Genomic DNA, 24,497 nt, shown 5'->3' with positions numbered 1-24,497 from the left:
GTGGAATGGGATCCTTCAATTGCCCAATGATTTTTTTTTCTTCCTTTCTAGTTTCTCGGAAAGCAAACAGAAATATCACTGTAATAGGAAATGATAGGAAATGGATTGAATTGTGGTCTGGAGAAAATTGCACCTGGATTTCAGTGTGTTGTGTGGGACTGCTGTCTACCGGCTTGCTCCAATGTATCATTTCTAACACTGAATTCCTGTGTTGCCTCCAGTGTTCGGGTGAAATGTGAACAACACAAACTCTGTCTTCCCTCAGGAACCAGCGCCGAAGACAGTGAATGCCCCAGCTGCACACAAATATACCAGAATTTGGACTTCAATACCAACTTTGTCTCAATATCAGCATGTTGACTTTGATACAAATCAGAAAAACACACACAAACACACATGTATTTCATGAGAAATGAGTTGCATAGGTGCATAGAGGGACGAGTATAGATCAAAAGTTGCAAATAACCTCCCACACACTGACTTGCAATGATATATTTTTTTGTGACTTTCAAGCACTAGACCCTCATCAATACAAATACTACCCTTAAAAGTTCAATATCCAGCAGTTCAATACCATTATGACCAACCACAGCAAGAAAAAAAAAAAACATTTAGCAGTGTCGCAGATCAACAACTTTTAAGTATTTTAATTAAAATCACTATAAGAAGACATCACATTTTGGTTGGGTTTCTAACCTGGGTTCCATTGGCTCACATACAAGTCATCTGCCTCACTCCACTTAAATGGAACAAGTAACACAATCTGGGCAGTTGTGTTCCAACCATTTGGAAAAGGGGCGATGGCTGGGTGTTGTGATGTCTTGACCTGGCTTTTCTCTTGGAGCTTAGTGGTGTGGGTGCAGGAAATAAAGACAGCAAGGCTTTGTTTTTCAACTTAAATTCAGTATATACAGTCTTTTCATAGCATGCCATTTGTTTCTTTACTTCTGGACACCCACTGCAAAGGTGCATGGTCTGTGAGCAGTGTGAATTTACACCCAATGAGTGCCGTAAAGTGTTATGTCCTGTTAGCGACCTGCTCCACCAAACTTCCACAGTGCAGGAACACTTTCAGGAAGCAGAGTGGCTGTGACAGAGACACCATGCTACTCATTACATGGCAGTGTAGCATTGAAATGATGTTGAAACTCTTATTTTAAGGCTAAATTGTTATATAGTGTTGTTTTAATTCTTCATGACTGAAACAGGTGAATATTGTTTCTTTTACATCCAAGCATGTCTAATTCCTTAAGAGTGTCCTAAGTTAATGCTACCCTAGTAGCTACCCTAGTAGCTAGTGACTAAAAACACTCAACAGTGGGTACAGCACCAGACCCCAGTCCCCGCAGTTAAACTCTCTGGGCTGGATTGGGCGGTTATTGGACATTTGCTCTTATTTTTGAGATTTTTCCATATGCTCTCTGACAACAGGGTAAAGGGCAGCCACCCTGTCTTTGATGGCCTCCAGATGTTCAATAACAGTGCAATGCAGATAAGACTCTTTCTCCCAAGCTTCCTTTGCCACGTCAAGAAGCCCCTGGGATTTGTGAGAATACAGGAGCTGATGTTTGCAGCTAGGGATGGGGAACATCCCTAGCTGCATAGATCAGGTTGGGGAGGAGCTGGTTCCAGTTGTGCCCATCTCTTTCCATTGTCTTCCTTAGGATGGTTTTAAGGGTATTGCTGAATTTCTCTACCAGACCGTCACTTTGAAGGTGGTATACTGATGTTGTGAGGTGCTTGATCCTCAGGAGGGAGCACAGGCCCTTAGTGACATGAGATATGAAGGTGATCCCAAGATCTGTCAATATTTCCTTTGGAATTTCTACTCTACTGCACAGGAGGAACAGTACTTTGGTGATATGCTAGGCTGCAGCCTTTCTGAGGAGCCTCTGGATTACAGGTAGCATAGTCTTGGAAGACCAAAAGATACTGATGGCCCTGAGCACTTTTGGGTAGAGGTCCCACCGTATCTAATCCAGTCTTCTCAAAGGGGACCTCAATGATTGGGAGTGGGATTAGAGGATTTCCAACTGAGGGCCGGGGGCAGTGAGTTGGCATTAAGGGCAGCTTTGACAATTATTTTCAACTTCCTTGTGGATGCTGAGTCAAAAGAACTTATGTAAAATTCTGTGTTTTGTCTTTTCCATTCCTAGAACTGTCTTAGGCAGATGTGTATGGGCTAGCTGTAACACTATGGGCTGGAAAGGTTTAGGCACTAACAGCTGCTCACCTGATATAGTAATCCAGTCTTCACTCCAAAATGAGCGTAGGTTAACTCATTGCTCTGATCTTGGTCAACACTCTCTAGTACTCCTACATTTCATAAAGTTTTTATCAGTGTAGGATCATTGAGCTGAGCAGTTCAAGCAAATTAAACACAGAGCAAACATAAAAAAATCCACCAATATAAATGGGGCTAACTCTGTGCTGTCTTGTTTGATACCTGGCAGCTCTGTCATCTTTTGATTGATAGCCACCCCCAGTTGGGCCCTGTTGGTGCCGGCAAATTTCTGAATCACTGCATCTGTAATAAATAAGAGACTGCGTTTCACTTTTTAGAATCATATTTATCTGTAAGGACAAACAAGATTATGACATCACCAACTGTAGCAGAGCAATGAGAAAACGAATGGATTTAAAAGGGCCAAAAACGACTTTTAAACTTATTGTTATAAATCACATCAAAAATCTGAATAATTGCGTTCAGCCCAACCATTTCACTTTGCCTTCCCACACTTTCTAGTTGGCAGTGTCAAAAATTAACACCAGCCAAGCACCAAATGCAGATTGCAAATGCAAATTGAAATGCAAAGTTTGGAGTTGGCCTCATATAAAAAATTGGGGTTTTGTCTACATAAAAAAAATAAAACCTTTCTCACTCCATCCCCTACCATAGAGGGAGAGAGAGAGCAGTGATGTCATGAGAATCGATGCTTTGGTACCAAGTCAATGCCAATGGTCCAAAAATACAACGATACAGCATTGTAGGTACTGGATGTATGATTTCGGCTGAGGGCAGTTTACATACAATTTACGCTTGTTCAAGTGTGAGCTAAAGAACAATGCCTGCCAGCAGCCAGACAAACACATGAAATGAAATGAAACACACAAAAGATGGTTACTCCAGTTGCAGCTGGAGTGGCTCCGCCTCGGCTTGTTAAAAAAGAAACAGAGCAAAAGTCATGTATGGAATTATTTTGCGTTTGAGACGGATGTTGAGGGGATAATAATAAATTTGCAAAACCCGATATGCAAACAATGATGTCAAAGTTTCCAGATGAAAGGTGGAAACACTTCTAACTTAGCGAAGCACCTCAAAGACAGGCATCCTGGCTAAATGCTGTGCTTAGGCTACTATCCTTAGTGTTTTAACTGCATTTTACAATTTAGTAAAACAAATTTATTGTTTTGTTATTGTTTATTTATTATTCGCTCTCTTTAAAGTGAATGACAGAGGTCCAGCCAATTGGTGCTGGTAGTCTCACAATTACTGAAATGGCAACTGAGTGCAGTGAATCTGTCTCAAGTGGTTGAAGTATGAACACACCTGTGTCTGGAGGGTCCAGTCACTACTTAATCAGTATTCCTGACTACAGTAACACCATGAAGACAAAAGAACACTCCAAGTGTTCAGTGTTCAGTGTCCATGAAAAGGTAGAGGGTAAAATGAATGTAGCTAAAAATAGGGAAATCCTGCAGATTGGTCTGATTCAGTCTGCAAGAGAACTGTGACTTAGGAGAAAATGTATTTTCCGGCAAGACAATGATCTGACGCATACAGGGAAAGCTACGCAAAAAATGGTTGAAAGACAACAAGGTGAATGTTGTGGAGGGGCCCAGTCAAAGCCAGGCTTCAAACCAATAGACAGAGCTTGAGCAGTTTTGCAAACAAGAATGAAGTGAAATCACAGTGTCCAGATGTGCAAGCCTGATTGAGACCTATCCACACAGACTTAGTCAATTGTCCATAGCCACTGTAACAGCAGTTTCTAGTGGAAATATTTCATCAGAAACAATTATTTGGTGGCAATTTTGCACTGCAGTAATGTTTACTTTATATGAGTGCTAGGAGTGTTGGTCAGTTTCACACATCTCCATAACTTGAAAGTGTCACCTATGGAGCAGCAGCCGATAGTGTAGAAGCAGGGAATTTAGGTCCATGATGTAATTCTGATTTTGTCCAAAAAGTCCCTGCCAGATGCAACCCCAATTGCGTGTCTATAAAACATGACAAAAAAAGTATTCAGTATTAAAATCTGGAGTTAGTATTATAAGTATTATAATAAGTTGCTGTCAGGGGTTGTCTAGGAACATCAGCCCTAAGACCATAGGAATGGAAATACCAACTGTCAAGGAATCAATACCAGTAAAACAGTTGAACATATATTTAGATTTGACTTAAAGTTTGATGTCCCCTAAGTAAGAGACAAGCAAAGCAACTCAGACAACTGGAGTGTCAGCCATTCTCTCCAGCTGAGGCCAATAACAGGCTGCCTGTGCTAGGTAGTGAGGAGCAACTGATCCCATCAAGATCTAAGCAGCAATGGCAGATAATTCCATCTGTTACTCAGCATTTCGATCAGAAGAACAGTCTGCTTTCATCATAATTAGCTGTCATCATCACCATAACGAGCTTCATCTCCTTCAAAGGTATTGAGGTTTGAAAGTTCTGAATTTGAAAGTTTGTTGTAGTATGTTGTAGTGGGCAAATCTTGTTACTGTGTCCAGAGTGTACAAACACCTAGAGAAACCAAAGTCTCATGCAAGGATTTTATTTGCTGATTTCTCTTCTGCTTTTACAAGATGCAGCCTTTTCACCGACCGCCTTGCATCCTATTTTAAAATTCTTGATCAGTTTTTAGTGTTGCTTGTAGACTTCCTCATAAACAGAATCCCACAGGTGTTGGTGAGTCTGCATAGCATAGTCAAAGTGAGTTCCAAGATTATTGGAACTAAGCTGGAGGATTTGGGCACAATTTGGGAGAAACAGGTGACTGATGTTGTCATGTGCCCTTAAGGAGAACAAATTGTTACTCTAAGTCCCTAATTCCTTCTGCTGTTAAGCTGCTGAACACAGATCATACCGATTTTAAATGACTGTTATTTTGGAGGAATTTTAAGATATGTTTTTTTTTTTTTTTTTTTTTTTTTTTGTATTTATTTCTGCTCTATCTCTTGCACTTATCTTGTATTTTTTTAGGATTTTTATTGTACCTTGTCCCTCCTACGGCCCCATGTCCCCAGTGTGTTTCCTTGACTTTATTATTGGTTGTCTGTTGTATGTACAGAGGTATGGGCTAGGAAAGCTACAAATGAATGGCCCCTCGGGGAAAAATAAAGCTGTCTGAATCTGAATCATTCACTGACTGCCTCTCTCTGGGACACGTAAACAGGAACAGATAATAAAACAAAGGACATAAATAAAATACATGTTTTTCTTACTATATTGTTTTACAATATGAGCTTGACACATTTCATTGAAACAATGTTCACAGTAGTTGTGAAATTAAATAAATAATATTTTGGTTGGAGATTAATGCCACTGATCAATGACAAGGTTTTTATGGCAAAAGTAACAAGGCATTGGGCAGAGGTTGTAAATGACTGTGGCATGTTAGGCTTGCTGAAAATTGACTTAAATTCAAACTGATTTGGGTTCACTTCCACTGGCATAATGACATATATATTGTAATTTGCACAGTTACTCTCTAGGAAGTTTACATTGTTACTAAATAAAGTGAATAAAGTGTAGCTTGTAGCAGTTTTCATTCAACAAGACAGCTGAGAGTGTATTGTGATATTTCAAAAATGCCACAGTAAAATTTCTCTAAATGAAGTGGTCAGACAGGGAAGGCCATGGTGAAGAATAATCCACTTGAAGTACAAGCAAATCTCTAGAAAAGAAATGTTTTATGAAAACTTCCACTGACAATACATATTATTACAGTTGGAGGTGTATGTCACCATCAGTATCTTAAAAAATGACACCAAAATATCTCCAGTTTCACAGTGATAATAGAGAGAGACATCCAGCAGAACAATCTATTGCAACTCAGTCCACACCTACGAGGTCAAATTGTCCAGAGCAGCACACACAAGCACATACAGCACACACACACACACACACAGAAATACACACATCATCATTTGTCAACATCCGTATCAGCGCTGATACACTATTTGCACTCAAACAAAATTGTTGCAGTGGCCTGCAAAGCTTGATAATACATACAGTGCTGCTGACAGTGCCCCTATTTCCAACTATGAAAACAGCATGTATTCTGTGTCTCGGGGCAAACATGAAAATGGTGCAATCAGCTGGTAAAATACTTAAAACTACAAATTGGAAGTCTGGGCTTCAGTTTTAAAGCCTTATAAGATGTAATGCATGATTTTATGGTGTAATGACCATGAGATGAAAAAAATACAGTTTTGTTTTTTTATGAATTCAGATTTTGCCATGAGGATTTGAGTGTATGTGTTTTTCCTACATGTATGCACACACACGCACATACACACACACACACACACACACACACACACACACACACACACACTCACAAATTTCTCAACACAGGAAAAATGTCCCCAGTGGAAACTACCAATACCAGGGATCAAAATATATGGTTTTAATAGGTTTCAGTGTCCCAGTTTTGGGAGTATATTATAGACATATCACAGGACATATGGTTAAATTTTCATGAAAAAATACAGAACTATGGTAAATTTCACCACCAAATTACACCACCAAAATCAATACTATTCTTAAATTTACAAAGGACAGATGTGAGCCAAACACAGCATAACAGTTAAATACACCGGAGGCTAGAAAGGGGAAGGGGCTGAAACACAACCAGAGGACTGGCTGAGGGAAACCCTGGGGGAGGAACTGAACAATCCGGGCTAATGAGACTCAGGCAGGTGTGGCTAGCTATAGTGTAACTAATTGGCTCTCATAGTCACTTAGCAGTTGACCATAAATTTATTGCAATATCATTGCAATATCATTGTATGAACTACAATAATTACCTGTGACACTGTGCAGCACAGTCATTTTTTGCTTGAACGTGCTCCTCCACTCCACGAGGAATGTTCCTCGTTCATGTAGTCCGTCCATGGAATCTTTGATATAACGCTCCAGCTCCCATGACCTTGTTCATGCTTTCTTTCAACGAGCACAAACATTTGGACACAGGTCTGCTCAGTAGCAGTGAGTTAGGCTCTGTCTGTCACCGTAATTCACAGTCTGGTTAGATGCAAATGTTTTTGGCGCATGACAGGCTACACAGAAGAGACTCAATTAATAGGCCACTGTATGTGCATGTTGTGGGAAGACCCGTTCCTTCTCTGCCTCTGAGCTGAATTTTGGTTTTAAGGGGCCATGAACAAATATTAGGGATGGGATGACATGCTTGTCTCACAATATGATTTGATACACGGTATGGGGTGAACAATTCAATCACATTTTAATTCACACAGGGGAGCAAAAATGACTTTGCCTTCCTCAGGCATAACCAAACCGTCTGTGCTGTTTTCTGTCCCCTGTGTGAATTAAAGTGTGATTGAGCAGCATTGTGAGTGCAGGCTTATTTCTGTGATAGAAATACTGAGTCAACGCACCTGAGCTGAGCCCTTCAATACAACCACGATATGATGTAGTAAATAAAAGGCAAAGGACAACAAAGGCTGACTGTGCGGAATTATGCTTATTACAGGGCCACAAATCTTTTTGGCAGTCTTTCGGCTTGCTAGAAAGTAAACAATTGAAAAATGTTGTTATTAGAAAGTGCAGATAATGTAATTTCAATGAAGAGCTTGTGAAAATGTGATGGGCAAGCTGTTTCGTATGTGATTGCTACAGCAGAATAAAATGTAAATATCATAATTCACTGATGTGTATTGTCACATTGTATTGCAGTTTATTGAATTTCAATACATTGTCTCACGCCTAACAAATAAGAAAGTGAATACAGTGAGATATTCTCCTCCTCTTTCTCTGTTCTGCATCTCCATCCTGCTGCTTCTCCTCCTTATTCAGTCCTGTTCTGTCTGGTTGACAGGTCATGGAATTTCTGTAAAGTCATTGAATTTTGGAAAGTCTGTTCCAGACAAGGAAAGTCCTGAAATATAAAGGAATTTTGTCAGTGCCAATTAAAAAAAAAAAAAAAAAATCAGTGACCACATATTATTTTTTTTCATTGTGTCCATGTTGTGTTCACCTCTGCAGCATAAAACAAAATAATAAACTTTAAGAAGAACTCTAATTTTGGAGTGTGTTCAATTTAGTCATGGAATGTCATGGAAAAATCAGGGAATTTTACATTCACATTTTTTTTTCATCACTTCCAGGGGGAAAACAGGAAGGTGTAAGTCCTCTGTCTCTTTGCAGAAACTTTTTTCTTCCTTTGAGGTTCTGCTTGCTGTTTGAGAATTTATTTGTGTGTGTGTGTGTGTGTGTGCTGTGTGCAGCTGCAAACAGAAGCTGTATGCGGAGAAGCTGCCCAACACCAGCATCATCATCCCGTTCCATAACGAGGGCTGGTCATCGCTGCTGAGGACCGTGCACAGCGTGCTCAACCGCTCGCCGCCACAGCTCATCGCAGAGGTCATCCTGGTCGACGACTTCAGCGATAAAGGTACAGAGGACACACGCAGATATGTCACTGTTTCCCCTACCATTGACCAAAGGGCCTGCCCAGCCAAACTAATCCTAACCCACAGCATGGAGGAGGAAATAAATTGAGTTCCCATCAATAAAAGTTGCTTCCAGCTTCAATTTCCAGGGTCTCCCCCGGCATGCCTGGCCAATAACATGTTTTTGGACCAACTGTCTGGCTTAGATATTGGAAAAATTCTGAAATTTATTTAAAAAAAAAAACAACAGACCATTAGACACTGAGTCTAACAAGCTGGTGCTCTCTTGATATAGAAAAATAATTCTACATTGAAGCGTTAACAGCGACTGCACCGGTCGCTATTCCAGAGACAGCAGCCTAGCAGTAGTTCAGCTGTCAGATAACACAGTCAATAAGAAATGCGTCTCTCTCTCTGTCTCTCTCTGAAGAAAGAGACAGACAGAGAGAGAGACATTTCAGGGGAGTGGAAGAGACAAGCTGAGGGCACACAGTATTTCCTGTTTCCTTCTGTCTCTTCTGTCTCATGCAGATTCCATACAAGTTTGCAGGTTTAACAGTTCTAATAAATGTTATTAAAACATTTTATAGAGTGTTGTCCACCATTCCAGCTCTGTTTTTATTAGAAAATAAAATGCTGAAATATTTATATTACATTGTTATATTAATTGGGTAATCAAAAATGACCAGTGCAGCAGCCACAGTTCTTTGCAATGGCAGCAATCAATGTAAAAATGGGAGCTGAGTGTCTGTGGTTAAATGCCATTACAGAGGCTCATGCTGAGATTAAAAGTGTAGGGGAAATATTCTACATGCTCTACATGCTATTTTGTAGGGGGATTTCTATCACTGAAAAATTGTCAAATGTAAAAAAATATTGCATATCCTCACAGAATAGTGTCTAACAGCAGCTGCAAACCACAAGTGTCGCTGTGGACCTCCAAAAAACAATTTAAATTGAAGATTTAAACCGAGTTTATTTATTTATTTCTCTCTCTCACACACAAACACACAAACATACGCCTGTCTGCAGGGAACCTCTCTTTGGAGCGCTGTCTCCATTTCCCATTATTTTCAATGGATGGTGATGTGATGCATGGTGTGTATCAGTCTAACCAGCGTGTGAAACAACAAGCCTGGAAAACACAGCGATTAAAAACCACTGCCTTCACACACCAGACTGAACACAGTTGGCCCACGTGTCCAACAGGAGCCGCTCCTCACAGCGCTGGCTGCTTGTTCTTGTTATTTTCTGCCATGAGAGGCGGCGCTGCTGCATGTTCCTCACAGAGCCTACCTCACAACGCGCTGTGTGCTCCAAGTCAAAGCAAGTGTAAAGCAAAGCAAGAGTTTTCCTGCCCCACTGCGCAACATCAGGCATTGTCTGGCCATCAGGAAATGTGTGCATTTTTTTTTTTTTTTTTTTTTTTTTTTTTAAAAAGCCACTTCCATTATATTAAATTACATTGATTTAGTGATGCAGCTCCCTCCCTCTTTCTCTCAGTAGCTGGGTTTCCATCCAAATATATCAAAATTTTTGAGCGAATTTTGTCAAAATGTGCAAAAGAAAATGCGAAATGTCTTGGTTTTGCTTCTGAGGCGAACATATTTTCATGAACGCTCTTTTGCGACAGCTTACGTTTTGGGAGACTGCTACCGAGCTGATGGCAAGAGTGGCTGGGGCTTTTATTTTCTATCCTTTGCTGTCTCATCTGAGTGCTGTGGCTGCCTGCTGGGGCTGTTTTATTACTGTGGTGTGTTAATTTTGACAAATACTGGGGCCGCTCTATTGTAAATTCCAGGAATGATTTCTGTCTCCAGTCTGCCCCTGCACAAAATGACCAGAACTTATGTGTAATTTATTTTATTTTATTTTTTTGTAATTTATCTGTGGACATGGTTGTATCAACAACTCAATGCTTACTGCTGAGAATTCTGGCTTTTATAACTCATTTTCAGGTGTATGAAGGACGAAAAATGACAAAACAATAAATAAATGAATAAATAAATAAAACCGCCCACCTCATTAACATACGACACAGAAATACAGAAATAAATAAATGTGGAAATGTAGAAATACAGAAATAAATGTAGGAATAAATAAATAAATGTAGAAATAAAAGAAGGAATAAATAAATGAGTAAATGTAGAAATAAATAAAAGTATAAATAAATAAACATATAAATAAATAAATGTAGAAATACACAAATAAATAAATAAATGCATGAATAAAAACAGAAATAAATAAATAAATACATGTAGAAATATTTATTAATTTAATTATTTATGCATTTATATATTTATATGTGTATTTATTTATTTATTCATTTATTTATTGTTTTGTCATTTTTCGTCCTTCATACAGGTGACGGTATGGTAATTAAAATGATATAGCAATGATTTTGAAAAGCATTGTGTTTTGTTGCAGTAATAAGTTTGTAGAATATGATTTGTTTTCTGTAGCATTACTACACTTCATTTATAGTGTCACCTATTTTACTGGAAAAATTCTTCTCACCCCTGCAATATCCATATTGCTCTTGTGATGTGGATATTGCCATATGGTGATTTCAGTTAATTGTTCAGAGCTATAGCCTGCACTCTGTTAGTCATTTCGAAACTCTTCCAACCCTCTTCTCACCTATCCAAAACACAAGCATCACAAGACATTTTTTAGTTCCAGCAACTGAAAAACTCTTTTCTCAAGCCAAAGAAAAAAAAAAAAGAGCAAATAAGCAAATGTGTGTGTGTGTCTGTGTGTGTGTGCGTGTGCATTAATGAGCTCGTCTGTCTCCGTCTCTCTCCTCTCAGCCCTCTTCAGTGCGTATTTAGATTTCATTGTAATGTATTTGGGTGTTTTTTTTAATGTGTGTTTTGTCTCACTCCTCTCATCAGCCTTGTCAAGAAAGTGTTTAATTCCTTGTTAATTAGTCCTCTCTGTCACGGTCCCTCACTGAAGGATGTGTTTACCTCTCGTCTCCACAGTAATGAGACGTTGCTCTGCCTCAGACTCGTTTGGAGGTTAAAACCGATCAGAGCACAGAGACAAAACCCTCCCTGTTGAGTTTTTTTTTTGCTTTTTCCTTTCATGCAAAAAGTGGTGACGCAGTCTCTTATCTTGGTACTTGTTAATATGGAGCTCTTTTGGCACTGTTCATTTAAACTGTGCAGTATTTACCCTTAAGTTTGGTTCATTCAGGAAGCTGAGAATAACACCATTCCAACTCGAGTGGCATTAAATAATTGCAGAGAAACATCTGAAAATGTGTCCATCCTCCAAATAACCTCCAAACTCGTGGCTTTACAGATACAGACAGGCGGATGGTGACATCTGATAGCTGACAGTTGTGCATGTTTTAATACCAGACACCCTCGACAGCGGCCAGACCGGCATTTATTTAATAGAAACAATCTCCTGCCTGACTCTGCCCAGCAGCTCAACTGTCAGCTGATGGACGAAATGCAAACTGAGTGTATGTCTACTGTAAGTCTGCTCTGTAATGAATAAAAACAGACCGTGTACCTGACACCCATTTCACCAGCCTCTAGCTTTAGTTTTTTCTTTCTTTTTTTTTTTGTGTCCACTTAAGACTGTGTCCAGCAAACAAGCAGCATGTGAGTCCGGGTGACATTGTTTTACTTGCACTCAGGGGCGCCGCCAGGAATTTTGGGCCCCATGAAAAAAAAATACATATATATGTACTCGATGATGGTTTAATAATTTTATATTAGTTTTTACCTATTTTTGGGGGCCCCTGTCAGGCAAGGGCCCTTGGAATTGTCCTAACTTTTCCCCCATATACGGCGCCCCTGCTTGCACTCATTTTGATCGAATTTGGTAGCCTGATATTCCGACTGTGCAGCCACTCCATTTCCAGCCCATGAGGCACTTTGGTCTGAAATCTCACGTTAGCTCTTTTCTGTAGGAGGAGACGTTTGATTTTCCCTAATCAGTCGCTGATGATCAACGTTTCTGTTATTAAAGGGTTGTTTAAGAGTTGTTAGTGTTACTCAAAACAAACTTAATAGCAGCAGCTCTTTTACCAAGATTATTTGTCTTATTTCAAGTCAAAAATGTTTTATTCCTAGTCAAAATATCTCATTACACTTAAAATAAGACATGATCATCTCAGAAGTAACTTGTTTTTAGACAATTTTCACTTGTTTCAAGTGAAAATTCGCTTGAAACAAGTGAAAATTTGCTTGTTTCATTGGCAAAATTTGCCAGTGGAAAAAGTGAAAATTCACTTGAAATAAGTGAAAATTAGCTAGAAACAAGAAACAAATTTTGCCAATGAAACAAGCAAATTTTCACTTGTTTCAAGTAAATTTTCACTTGAAACAAGAGACAATTGTCTAAAAACAAGTTACTTCTGAGATGATCATGTCTTATTTTAAGTGTACATTTTTGACTTGATATAAGACAAATAATCTTGGTAAGATTTTGCGTTTTTGCAGTGTATTTTCTAAGATAGCATTAATTTTCTGAAACAAGAGGCTTTGTGTGGACTCTGAAATGCTGTCTTGAAAAGGGTTCACAAGTCAGTCATTAAATCTACAGAACTACTTTATTTCACAAACCAAGCATTACCTTTCAAACCGTAAACTCGCGGGCTGCAGCTAGACTTTGTCCAGCCCACAGAGTCCCATCCGGAGGGAGCCAAAACAAGTCAAACAACAACTACTTACCACTGTCCAAGCCCATAGCTGTTCCTTTGTCAGGAGGACATTCTGAGATCAGTATACACTCATCTTCCCATTTTGGAGAAGCGACATCTTACCCATTTACAATTGCCCCACTGATCACTGTTGTAGCTAAGCTGGAGCCTGCAGCACATTGATAGTAGGCTCAATACTGAAGTGACTGATGAAATGATGGTCTCTACATCTGAGGATGATATGAGACAATTTGCAAATTGGACCGACGTTCCAAAATAGCAAGCTTGTCCTTTAAGAGATGGGAGGACAGAGTGAACTTTAGCCCTCTGTTCTTCTGTTATCTCTTTCTTTTGCCTATAGTGTTGGCAAGAGCAATCAAAACACTTTCTGAGTGGATCTGTATTCCCGCAAAGATGAATACCATGAGTCAAGGCATGGCTTCAAACACATAATAAGTCAGGGAGCAAGTGCATTATTATAGCTGTGTTTGAAGGAGGAGGAGAAAACTAGACATTCGTTGTGAAGTGCGTCTCAGAGCTGCTTTGATGCAGCTTTTCATTTTCCCTCCCTGAGCAAAGAAATAATGCACTTTAAGTGTTTGTGGGGTATATTGACATAGGGAGCACAGGATATGTGGGTATATCTTTACTTGTGTGTGTGCATGTGTATGTGTGTCTTGTGGCTTATTTTTTCACCTCATAGAACTATGGCATGAACAGCCCATCTGTGATATTGAAAGCACATGAACAGGTGACTGCATGACAGCGGCCAGATTATACTGTATTATACAACACGTAGATCCGGCCGAGCAATCTGATTGGTCAATCAGATGTTTAGAATGTGCTCAAATGAGCAATTGAGCACGGCTAGCCGTGCTCAAATGAAAAAAACCTCTTCACTGAAAATATTACTCCGCCCGGCAATGTTATTGCCCGAGTCTGTGTGGTTTCCATGGCAACAAGAAACGTTTCACTGAAAACCCGCATCAAAAGCCGCTGTCAACTTTGTTAGTCTGCATAATGGACCGTTTTGTTGTCAATTTTGATTTATTTGGCGACCTAAGTTTGGATAAACGGCTGAACGGGGAAGACAAGACAGAAGAGAAAAAGGAGAGATACGCGAGAGTGACGAGTGAAGAGCTGGATCAGCTGGAGAGGTCAGGAAATGAAGCCGGTACGGCCCGGTCAACGTCTTGGGCCGTCAAATGTCTATAAGACTACCTGACAAACACCGGGCAAACAGCTGATTTCTCACCTGTAAGGAAAGAAGAGCTAAACCAGATCCTCCGTGAATTTTATGGAGCTTTAATTTCTACAATAGAGAATGAAATGCGGAGTCAGCACCACGGACAGTAGGCTACCTGTAAGATTTTCCACGGAGATGTGCTGCTATAGCTTTTTTCTTGTTATTAATGTGTTAATGTTATCAGTTATTAATTAGCCTATTAATCGTTATTAATTTGTTTAGTCTTTATGAGTTGCCTAGGCCATTGATTGAATTAATTTGTCAATTTGTTTGCATCTGTACACTGAAGTGAACATTTAATAAAGCAACACATCTGTGAAAACTGTCGTCTTTATTTCAGAGGTAAATTGATAACAGCCTGAAAAGGTGATTAGCAAAAGCCCCTGAAAGGTGGGGTTGAAATTATATAACTCTGTTCAGCCTTAATGTGACTGCTTAGGCCTACTGTTACTTTTGCTGCTTAGCCACATTAATCGGAGCTGACGTTAAACTGGAGTGACACACCGCCAGCTGAAATAAAACATCTGCCGGTGAGTTTATGAAAAGATTGTTTGTTGTGGTGCCGACACTGGAAAGCAGTAGCCTATATTTAAATATAGCCTAACTGTTCTTATAAGATGGTTGTAGATAGACTAAAGATCAGCTATGCTGCTGAGTCGCTGTCACGGCACCTGTTAGATTAAAAATGACTGAGAAGTCGGCAGAAGTATAACTATCAGTCCATGAAAAAAATATTTTTTCCCAGCGGATATTCTAGTAACAACATGATTGAGCTATCAGAGCAGTTTTTTGCTATCTATCTGTGGTATTTATTCAGTTTTGGGAAATCACGATGTCTAGAAAACATGGTAAGTCCAAGTTGGCTGGCTGACAGGGACTAGTTAACGTCAGATCTCTCAGATTTCCACTGAAACGGAGAGAATAGGCCTACTAGCAAAAAAAAAACTTTTACATTTTGGCAGCGAAATGCCCACAGTATGAATACATTTTGATTATACATTTTATTTTGTTGGTAATAGTTGTATAATCGCATTATTACACTCGAGGGTGTGCTTGAACGTTATTATTGTCACTTCAGTGATGCTAACGGAACTCGGCGCAAGCGCCTCGTTCCTGGCCGCATCACTGTCGTGACAATAATAACGGTCAAGCACACCCTCTCGTGTAATAATGCTTAATTAACCTGTGGAAATTTCTAGTTCATTACCATCATTTGTAAGTTAATAGTTTTTAAAACTAATGCTAGCCTGGTTCATGAATCAGTGCATGTGTATGAAAGTGTAGAGGTGCTGATATAGATGACTTTGATTTGTTTTTCTCTAAAGTAAGAAGCTTGTGGCCATTTCAGACTTAAGTCCCATCTGGAAAAGGAAGCACATCTGCCAGAAAGCATCAGGGATAACACTTTATAATAAGAGTACAACAATTAACATTAGTTAACATTAGTTAATGCCGTAACGCTTAATTAAATGTTAGATAATGATTATTATGGCATTCACTAATGTTAATAATATCTACAATATCCCTTAAATAACATATAAATTAATACCTTAGCATGAACAGCATTAGTACATGATTCTTAGACACATTAGTTAACAGTTAATTAACTGTTACTTAATGTTTATTACCTGTTACTTAATTTTTAGTACGGCATTAACTAACGTTAATTGTTGTACTCTTACTGTAAAGGGTTACCACATCAGGGATCAAGCAAACATCCTTCCTTTTACTGATTGCCCAGGAAATAAAGATGAATAACTAATCGACAAGACATCAAGAATCTAGTAAACTTTTTCAAGTATAATTTTGATATTTTTCAACCCAGGCCATTTTAAAATGTTGATTCTGATCATTTATTGCTGTACATAGCACAACCTCGCCACTAGCAATGAGGAATTTAACGCTTTGCTGCAGCCTTTTGGCCTCAAAAGTCATTATGTAGCCTTTTTTAAACCCACAGTACACAGTTATGTGGGCCTGTTTGATTTAACACTGACCATGAGAGCATGTCGACAGCACAAACTGTGTGTCAATACTAAATGCTATCACTTGTAGAAACCACAAGCAAAGAAAAAAAGTGTGTTTTTTGTTGGAAAATGATGGATACAGTGTACTCTTGCAAAGCCCCTGTTGAAGTTGGGGTAGCTGAGGAGTAGCTTTTATATGGCCTGGCTTGAAAATTACTGAACCTTATGTAGGTAGCAAATGGCAAAGTAAATACTGTATTCATCCGAATATACGACAATATTTTTCCATTGAAAATGCCCTGAAAAAATGCCCTCGTCTAATATTGGGGGTCTAAGCAAATACACATGTATTGTACTTGCATATGTAAACCAGTAGGTGACACTAAATTAGCGCTTTTCTAACTGTCAGTGTTTAGGGTAGTGTGACCCTAGCGTGACCCTGTAAACATTTCGGCTGGAGTAGGTGTGAACGTACATTTGCATGGGCAACTGGATGACAGAAAGATGCAGGCAGGGCACAAAGATCTGCTTGAAAAAAGTGCTTCCAAAGTTGGGCAGGATAATAATAATAAACATCAGAGAAGAAGTTATGATGCAAATTGAGGCTTAGAGAACAAACAACGTGAGGGCAGGAAAAAAGTACGATGTGACTGAGTGCAATGTGAGACGGTGGCGGTCTCAGAAAGAACTAAAAAATGCCCAGAGCCAGAGAAGAGCTTTTCACGGTCCACAAACTGGTCGATTCAACGAGACTGACAGGAGGGTGTGCGATTTTGTGAATGAGAAACGTAGTGAAGGACTGCCCATTACGGACATATCATCCGACAGCATCATTAATGGGTTCAAAAAATTTGCATCTCAAATGCGATGGATGGGAGTGAGGAGGAGGAATCCAGTGATGCGGAGGACGCAGCTGAATGAATGTGGAAAAAACAGTTTGAAGTGTTTTTTGGACGTTAATGCTCATGCATTTTACAGACTGTTCTGACGCTGTTTGTCAAGCAAATGTGCACTGTTTATGGCACAAGTTAGGCCAGTAGGCCTGTGCCCATTGTATTGCACTGCTTCATAGCATTGAACTGTGAAGTGTGTTCTGTGCTTTGCCTGTTTGTGGGGCTATTTATGATTTTAGGCCTATGTTCTTTTTTCTCCCCACTATAAACAACAAAGATGTACAAATGTACAGTTGAAATGTACAAGGAAAAAATAAATGGCTTTTTGATTCAAACAAGATTTTGTCCATATAAAAAGTATTTTTTCCAAAAAAGGGTCTTGAAAAAGAGGGGTCGTCTTAAATTCAGGGTCGTCTTTTATGCGGGTCAATACGGTAAACCATCTAACTTCCCGGCTAAGTTAGTTGCAGTTGTTGTTCCTTACATTGTTGTTCCTAATATGTGTGTGTAACAGGCTGAAATGCTCAAACACAGATTTTGTGGTGTTGCTCAGCACTTGGCACTAATCTAAAACAAACTTAGATCCTAGATTATTCTTAAACTAGGCCAAAACCAGCCTTAATCGCAGCCTTAATTCTTTTAGAGTAGATTTTTAGACTCTAACCATAACCTGATCCTAACCTTAACTAAACTCAGACCTTAATAATTCTTAAATCCAACCGAGACCAAATTAAACCCTAAATTTAACCATCTCGGAATAAGATTCAAATAACACATTCTCAGCATAACCTGACTCTAACCTTAACCTGGCGTGGTGAGCATGAGGGAGAGCAGCTCCCTCTTATTGGTTTCCCTAATAATAAATTACAACAACCCACAGTCACTGGGTGGCCACTGCGATGGCACTGGGACTGCAGGGGGGGACTGGAGGGGTTTTGTGATCCACACACAACCCTCACCACAGGCCCGTTCTTTCTAACAACCCCCAACAATACATGCAGCTTATCTGACAGGACCTAGGGCCCTGATTATCTGACAGGACTTAGGGCCCTGATTATCTGACAGGACCTAGGGCCCTGATTTGTTGCAATAGGTAAGGACTAAGGAGACGCGGTGATTCCATAAGGCTGGGCCAGGTCTGACAGCTCCTGACACCCAGTCCTGGGCGTCAGAGGTTGCCAGACGGTTTCATGTTAACTTAGAGCCGTTAATATGTCGAGGGGTGTTGTTCTTCAGGGTTGTGGCAGATAAGTCGCGATGTAGGCCAGTGCCTTTTCTCTTGAAAACTCACTTCACAAGCCACACGCACTACTGAAATTGGAGATGGGGGAGGTGTGAGATATCAAGAGTATTGTTCCCAACACCTAACTTTAACATAACCCTAAAGCTATCTTACCTTTAAATTAAGTCTTCACCCTAAACTTAAAGATTTTTGCGAAGGGGACTTGCTTTTTGGACCCAGAAGGGAGGCGGGTCCCCACAACACGACTGTGTAAACAGATTTACGTCCCCACAAAATTAGTAATACCTGACACACACACACACACACACACACAGACACATACTTTCTTTGCTGGGGATTCCTATTTACTGAGGAGAGAAATGAAAGATGATGATGATACTAAAGAAGCCCTGGAACTAATTCATATTCAGACTTTGTATGGAAAGAAAAAAGAAACTGTTGGACAAAATCAATCAGGGTGAGTCATTAATGGCCCACACAGACATGCCTCTCCTTGCATAACACACACACACACACACACACACACACACCCTACGTCAGACTAGCAGCTGGAAACCCTCTCAGTCTTTCTCTCTGATGCTGAGTAACATCTCTCTCTCTCGGCTTCATAGCAGCTTGCTAGCCTGCAGTAATACTAATGCCGTGTTACATTCATGTATTTTATTATGCACCAGTGGTGTTCAGTCATGGTTGTCCTAGGGAAAATGAACTAATGATGAGACCTTTTAACATTTGCAAAGTTTGCCTGCAAGGTTAGTAAGACTTCACATTACGAAATTATAGCAGTGACCTCCACTCCTCCAACTTTTAATAATACAGCTAATTCATGCACCCATTAATAGGCATCCGATTGAATAAATGACATTTCTATTATGTCATGTCCTGTATAGCTCACTGGGTAGAACATTGCCTTTTCTATATCCTGATTTACATCCTGTTATTCATTTGATGTATATCATATAGTATTACTGCTGCAACGGCCCATTTTCACCATGGTTAGGGTTAGGGTTAGGGTTAGGGTTAGTTTCATTTAATCTGTCTTTATTAGTGCAGTTCCTGCATGGGAATAATCCTGGTTCATACTTTACACTTGACATTTTATGCTCTTTTTCCAGAATGACTCCAAGTTATCATAAAAGGCTTTTTAGATGAATAGAAGCTTGTTTTGAATTTCAGTTTTGGGGAAAGTTTTGCCATTGGATGTTGATATTCAAAGCACTTTTGACTAGCCCTGATATTCACCCGGATGATGCACGGCAGAGACTTTCTTTTTGCTGCAAATATATATAGCTATTTTCAGTTGCTTTGAACTCTCAGTTAGTGGATTGGAAGATATTCCTCATCTAAGAATGCACAAATAGAAACCTTCGAACAATTTGGGAAATATCGACTTAAGGAAATAGCAATTTAGCGCTGCTCCATGTGCCATTCAGAGATGCTTGTGAAGATGAACAAGGTTGCACTGCATTGTGAATATGGCATATGATAAAAATATAACATACGGTGTGCTCTCATTTTAATGCTTTTAGCCAAAGCACCATAAAGTCCCATGAATGCATGCATCTTTAGCATGGGTGGCCTCGCTGACAGTGTTAGTGCCATGCATGTGTTGAGCAGTACACGATGATACCACTGTCTGTCCGGCTGCTGGAACGTGTGAAAGAAAACAGGAAGCGCGTGGGTTTGTTTTAGAGCACATACCGCCTACTGGTTATCTGGCATTTTGGTTGCATTAGCTCAGAACATTTTGCACTGCAGTCCCTGTGAAACTGAATAATAATAAACCTGTTTGAAAATGTCCAATATGTGACCACAGGTGTTGGTGTTGGATTATGTCTAGAGGTCTGTCAGAGATCGGCTATAATGGACATTGTGGAGGCATTTCCATTGAATCAGGTCAGCAGACCAGCAAGGAAGAGGAAATGATAACATAATTGTTGCTTTTATTGCGGCTCTTCATATTTAACATATTTCCGAACATTCTTCTGTGTCTCTTGTTGAAGCCAACCTCATGACAGTGTTTGTGTTTAATCCCCTTGCATATTAATCACCATGCAGCATGCTATACGGGAGCCTCCACACACTTCCTGTCATGCTATAGCCGGCCCAGCACATCTCTATAGTCGACAATCAAAAGGACCAAATGGCTCTCAACAGATACGTATTAACAGCGGGATTAGCTGTTGCCTGTTATTTCACGGCAGGCTGCAGATGAGAAATGCTTTTTGTCAGGTGGCAGTGATGTCAGAGAGGTATCATAGCAACAAGAGGCCTGGAGGTACAGTGGGAGTGCTAACTGTGGGAGTAACCTCATGTCCTTTCAGTCATCCATCCACTTAGCAGCTTTTTTTTTTTCTTTTTTTTTTTTTTTTTTCCTGGTCCTAACTATGGCGGGGCGGTTTCTTTCTTTGTGTTTGTGTTTGATTTGTTTTCATCTCACATTGTTCAATCACAAGCAAACCTGGGTAAACTTTTTTTTCCTTGTTTATATTTATTACTATTTAATTGCTGATTATTGTTTATTTTAATTATTTTACATTATTGTACTTTTTCACTCATCCTCATATGCAGCACCTTCTGCTTTTATTGGTTTCCACCTAATATTGTATGACTGTTTTTAGTCTTTTCTTTTCATTTTTTTTTTTTTTACCATTGTTTGCCTACCATTTTTATTTTCATCACATAAAGCACTTTGTAACTTTGCTTTAAAAAGTGGTATATAAATAAAGTTCTTCTGCTGCTTATTCTTCTTCTCCATATTATTATTATTATTATTATTATTATTATTATTATTATCATCATCATCATTATTTATTTATTTATTTATTTTTATTTTATTTATTTTTTTTGACTGGATGGGTGGGTGGGTGTGGATGGACTGTGGATTATGCAATAAATTGTGAAGCTCTGCATTGGTAAAAGAAATTTGTGACACTTTGTAACAGAGCTGAATTCATCAGTAAGTCTCTATCAACCTCACTTCAACTTTTCCCCTTGAAATGATTTTCACTCATGGCGCAATCTGACAAGTGTGAGCCTCATTAGAGGGAAAAAAAAAAATAGAGGTTTGACTTACCCTTATTATAAACAGAAATATCATTGTCATCCCAGTCTTTACTGACAAACAGTAAATATGCAAACCATATTTGTACCGGGAGCCGGGCAAGCCTAGTTGAAACAGTTTCTACTCTGAAGCTGTAGTCCTCCATCACCAGCTCCTCAGTAGCTTAAGGTAGTCAACTGTAATACAATGAAAGAAAATTCTGCTGTCGAATAAGCTGTAGATTCTGTCAGCCACATTTGAATACATTCACACATTTCCGTACATACAAGCCAACATGCAATATTTTGCTTGTATAATCAGTTCTGGAGTTCACAGCAGGTAAATATACATAGGTAAATACATCTATATGTAGAGAAATAGATAGTAACAGTGATAATAACACTGAATTAAAAATAAATTAGTTTAAGAGCAAAAAAGTAGAGAGAAAATCAATCTTTTTTTTTTTTTTCGAAAAGGAAAGGTAGATTAGTTAAATGCATACCCAGAGTCAACAACACACAAAACACAACAAAAGACACACAACTCACATAGCCTGGTCACCTGTCAGAGACAGTGTATGAATACATGTTCACATATTCCCTGCATGTACATGTAACTGCAGTTTATCTACTACTGTGAAGAAAGACCATTCCATTTTAATGAAATGAAGAATATCTCGTATCCATAGAGAAGCTAGGCTAGGGCATTTCCATCAATAGAATCAGGCATCTCGACCAATGTTAGCAAAACATTCTCACAATAAGCCACCTTAATCAGATCAAGATATAAATATTGATGGATCATAACCAGTGTTTTTGACAGCTCAGTCTAAAATAGCATAATGCTGCAGCCCCTGCCACTTTAATTAAGCTTCTCTGTAATTTCTTTTATGCTCTTTGGTGTTCATGCCAGTGAAGAAACAGTTTAATGCTGAATGCATTACGTTTAACACACTTCATTTAGTATTGCTCTGCTTTCCAGGCATGAGAGACTGCTGAATATCAGATGTCCTCATCCATCCCTAAATACCCATAAAACCTCACTTTTAAGGATTCTTTCCTGTAGTTGGTCAGGATTGCATTCCCATGTCTATCTTACAGCACCACACTTACCTAGAAAAAGCCTGAGACGCAATTTCAGGCAAATCAGTGCGGTTCAAATGGCAAAAATGAATAGCCAAATTAATCAAACTCAATGACAAGATGCCTCAGAGTTTGAACTTATTGCTTCAAAAGTACTTGGTGTGAAGTCAGCCTGTGATACATTTTTACACTGTGTCATGCAAACTGGCCTCCTGTAGCAGAGAATACTTTCAAGTCTCTTCTCTTCTCGCCTCCAAAGTGCATGGCAATAAAGCGCAGACAGTTTAATTATCATCTGCTGTCAGCCAACAGGAAAATCCAAGAGACACCATCTTCATATGCTTTTTCGCCTCTTAATTTTCAACCTGTAGCAAATTGGAGGCTTTTCGCTAAAATGGCTGCCCTCTTCTTCCTACCAGCCATGAACCTGCCCTCACTATCTTATTGAGTAGATTCAAAAGGACCCTCAGTCCCTCCCTGGTCTGTGCCCGGGTCTTCCAGCCCCCCTTACTTTTCTTCCAATTTTTAATTGCAGCTTTCAGTGTGAAGGCCCGTTCACCTTGTCAGAGAAGAATATCATTCACTTTATGAGTCGATGATGTTCTCCAAATTGCACTATGACATCCGTCTGCGTAATCTAATCACTAGTGGACGGCACTGACGACAGGTGGGAACAGGTCTGAAGTGTCTTGGAAACGCATTGTATCTCAATCACACAAACCGCCTTGACAGCCTTTACTGGAGACATAAAACATCATTACTTGATACTGGGAAACACCCATGCAACATTCAAAAAACCCATAAAACTTTATTAATTTTATTACAGGTATACAGTTTTAGGAACTTTTAGGAATTTTGGTGGATGATGAAGGGTAATACTAAATTAGATAAGAAAATCAAGTTCTTAAATGGGTTTTCCATTCCTTTCCATTCCTTCAAAGCTGTACACAGTGCATTTATACCAGATGACTGGTGGAGCTGACAGGGGTTTTAGAAATAGCAAGCCAGGGAACAGCCAGAGAAAAGCCAGACCTGACATGCTAATTGATTTGAGTAAAGTAAAGCCAGCGGAATGCTGGTGCACAAATGGCACGGTGGCCATCTGCTGCCAGATCTGTCACAGTCTCTTCCAAAACAGCTCTGCAGATGAGAGCTGTATCATCATATTACATTTCCTAATATGTTATGTGAACTTTATTTTTTTTTATCATTACATTTTCATCATTTCTTTTTTTTTTTTTTGGACAATCACAGTACATAGAAACAGGAGAGAGATGGGGGAAAGGAATTAGATGCAACAAAAGTCACAGAAAGGATTCAACTCCACGACATTTTGCTTAATAGGTGTGTGCCTTACCCTTGTTTTGAAAAGATAAATAAGGGGAAGTGTCAGGAACCAAGTGGAGATGCAGCTAAATTATTACACGGCTTTATTGAATACTTGATTCTGTGGTTACTATACAAGAACATTATAAAGACATTATCAGCAGACATATTTTGTTCTAATGTTATGCGCTTAGTTAAGCCTTGTTACTGTGTGGCAGGCTCATATTAGCAAGCATCCAGCAGGACGTCCGTTCAGTAGCTCACGTGACACCCACTGTCAAAAAGGTGTTACAGCTGTTAACCTTCCATGATGTTGTAACCCAGCTGAGGAAAATGGGTTAACATATAAATACACAACCACTGAACTACTGCTTTAATTATTTAAATTAACCCTCTACTGCAC

At 39.3% G+C, this 24,497-nt stretch overlaps 1 protein-coding gene across 2 annotated transcripts in view; it reads left to right on the top strand.

Annotated features, from left to right (window-relative positions):
• Positions 1–24,497, top strand: part of LOC115371155 (polypeptide N-acetylgalactosaminyltransferase 10-like) — a 167,673-nt gene that overhangs the window by 59,835 nt on the left and 83,341 nt on the right. For both annotated transcript variants that reach the window (XM_030068331.1, XM_030068330.1), the window contains exon 4: positions 8,473–8,639. In XM_030068331.1, the coding sequence (XP_029924191.1) occupies positions 8,473–8,639 (167 nt within the window). The remainder of the gene's footprint in view (positions 1–8,472; positions 8,640–24,497) is intronic.

Source organism: Myripristis murdjan, chromosome 14, assembly GCF_902150065.1.
Source record: "Myripristis murdjan chromosome 14, fMyrMur1.1, whole genome shotgun sequence".
Taxonomy (NCBI): Eukaryota; Metazoa; Chordata; class Actinopteri; order Holocentriformes; family Holocentridae; genus Myripristis; species Myripristis murdjan.
The sequence above is the reverse complement of the archived record's forward strand: the minus strand, read 5'-3'. Positions and strand labels throughout refer to the sequence as shown.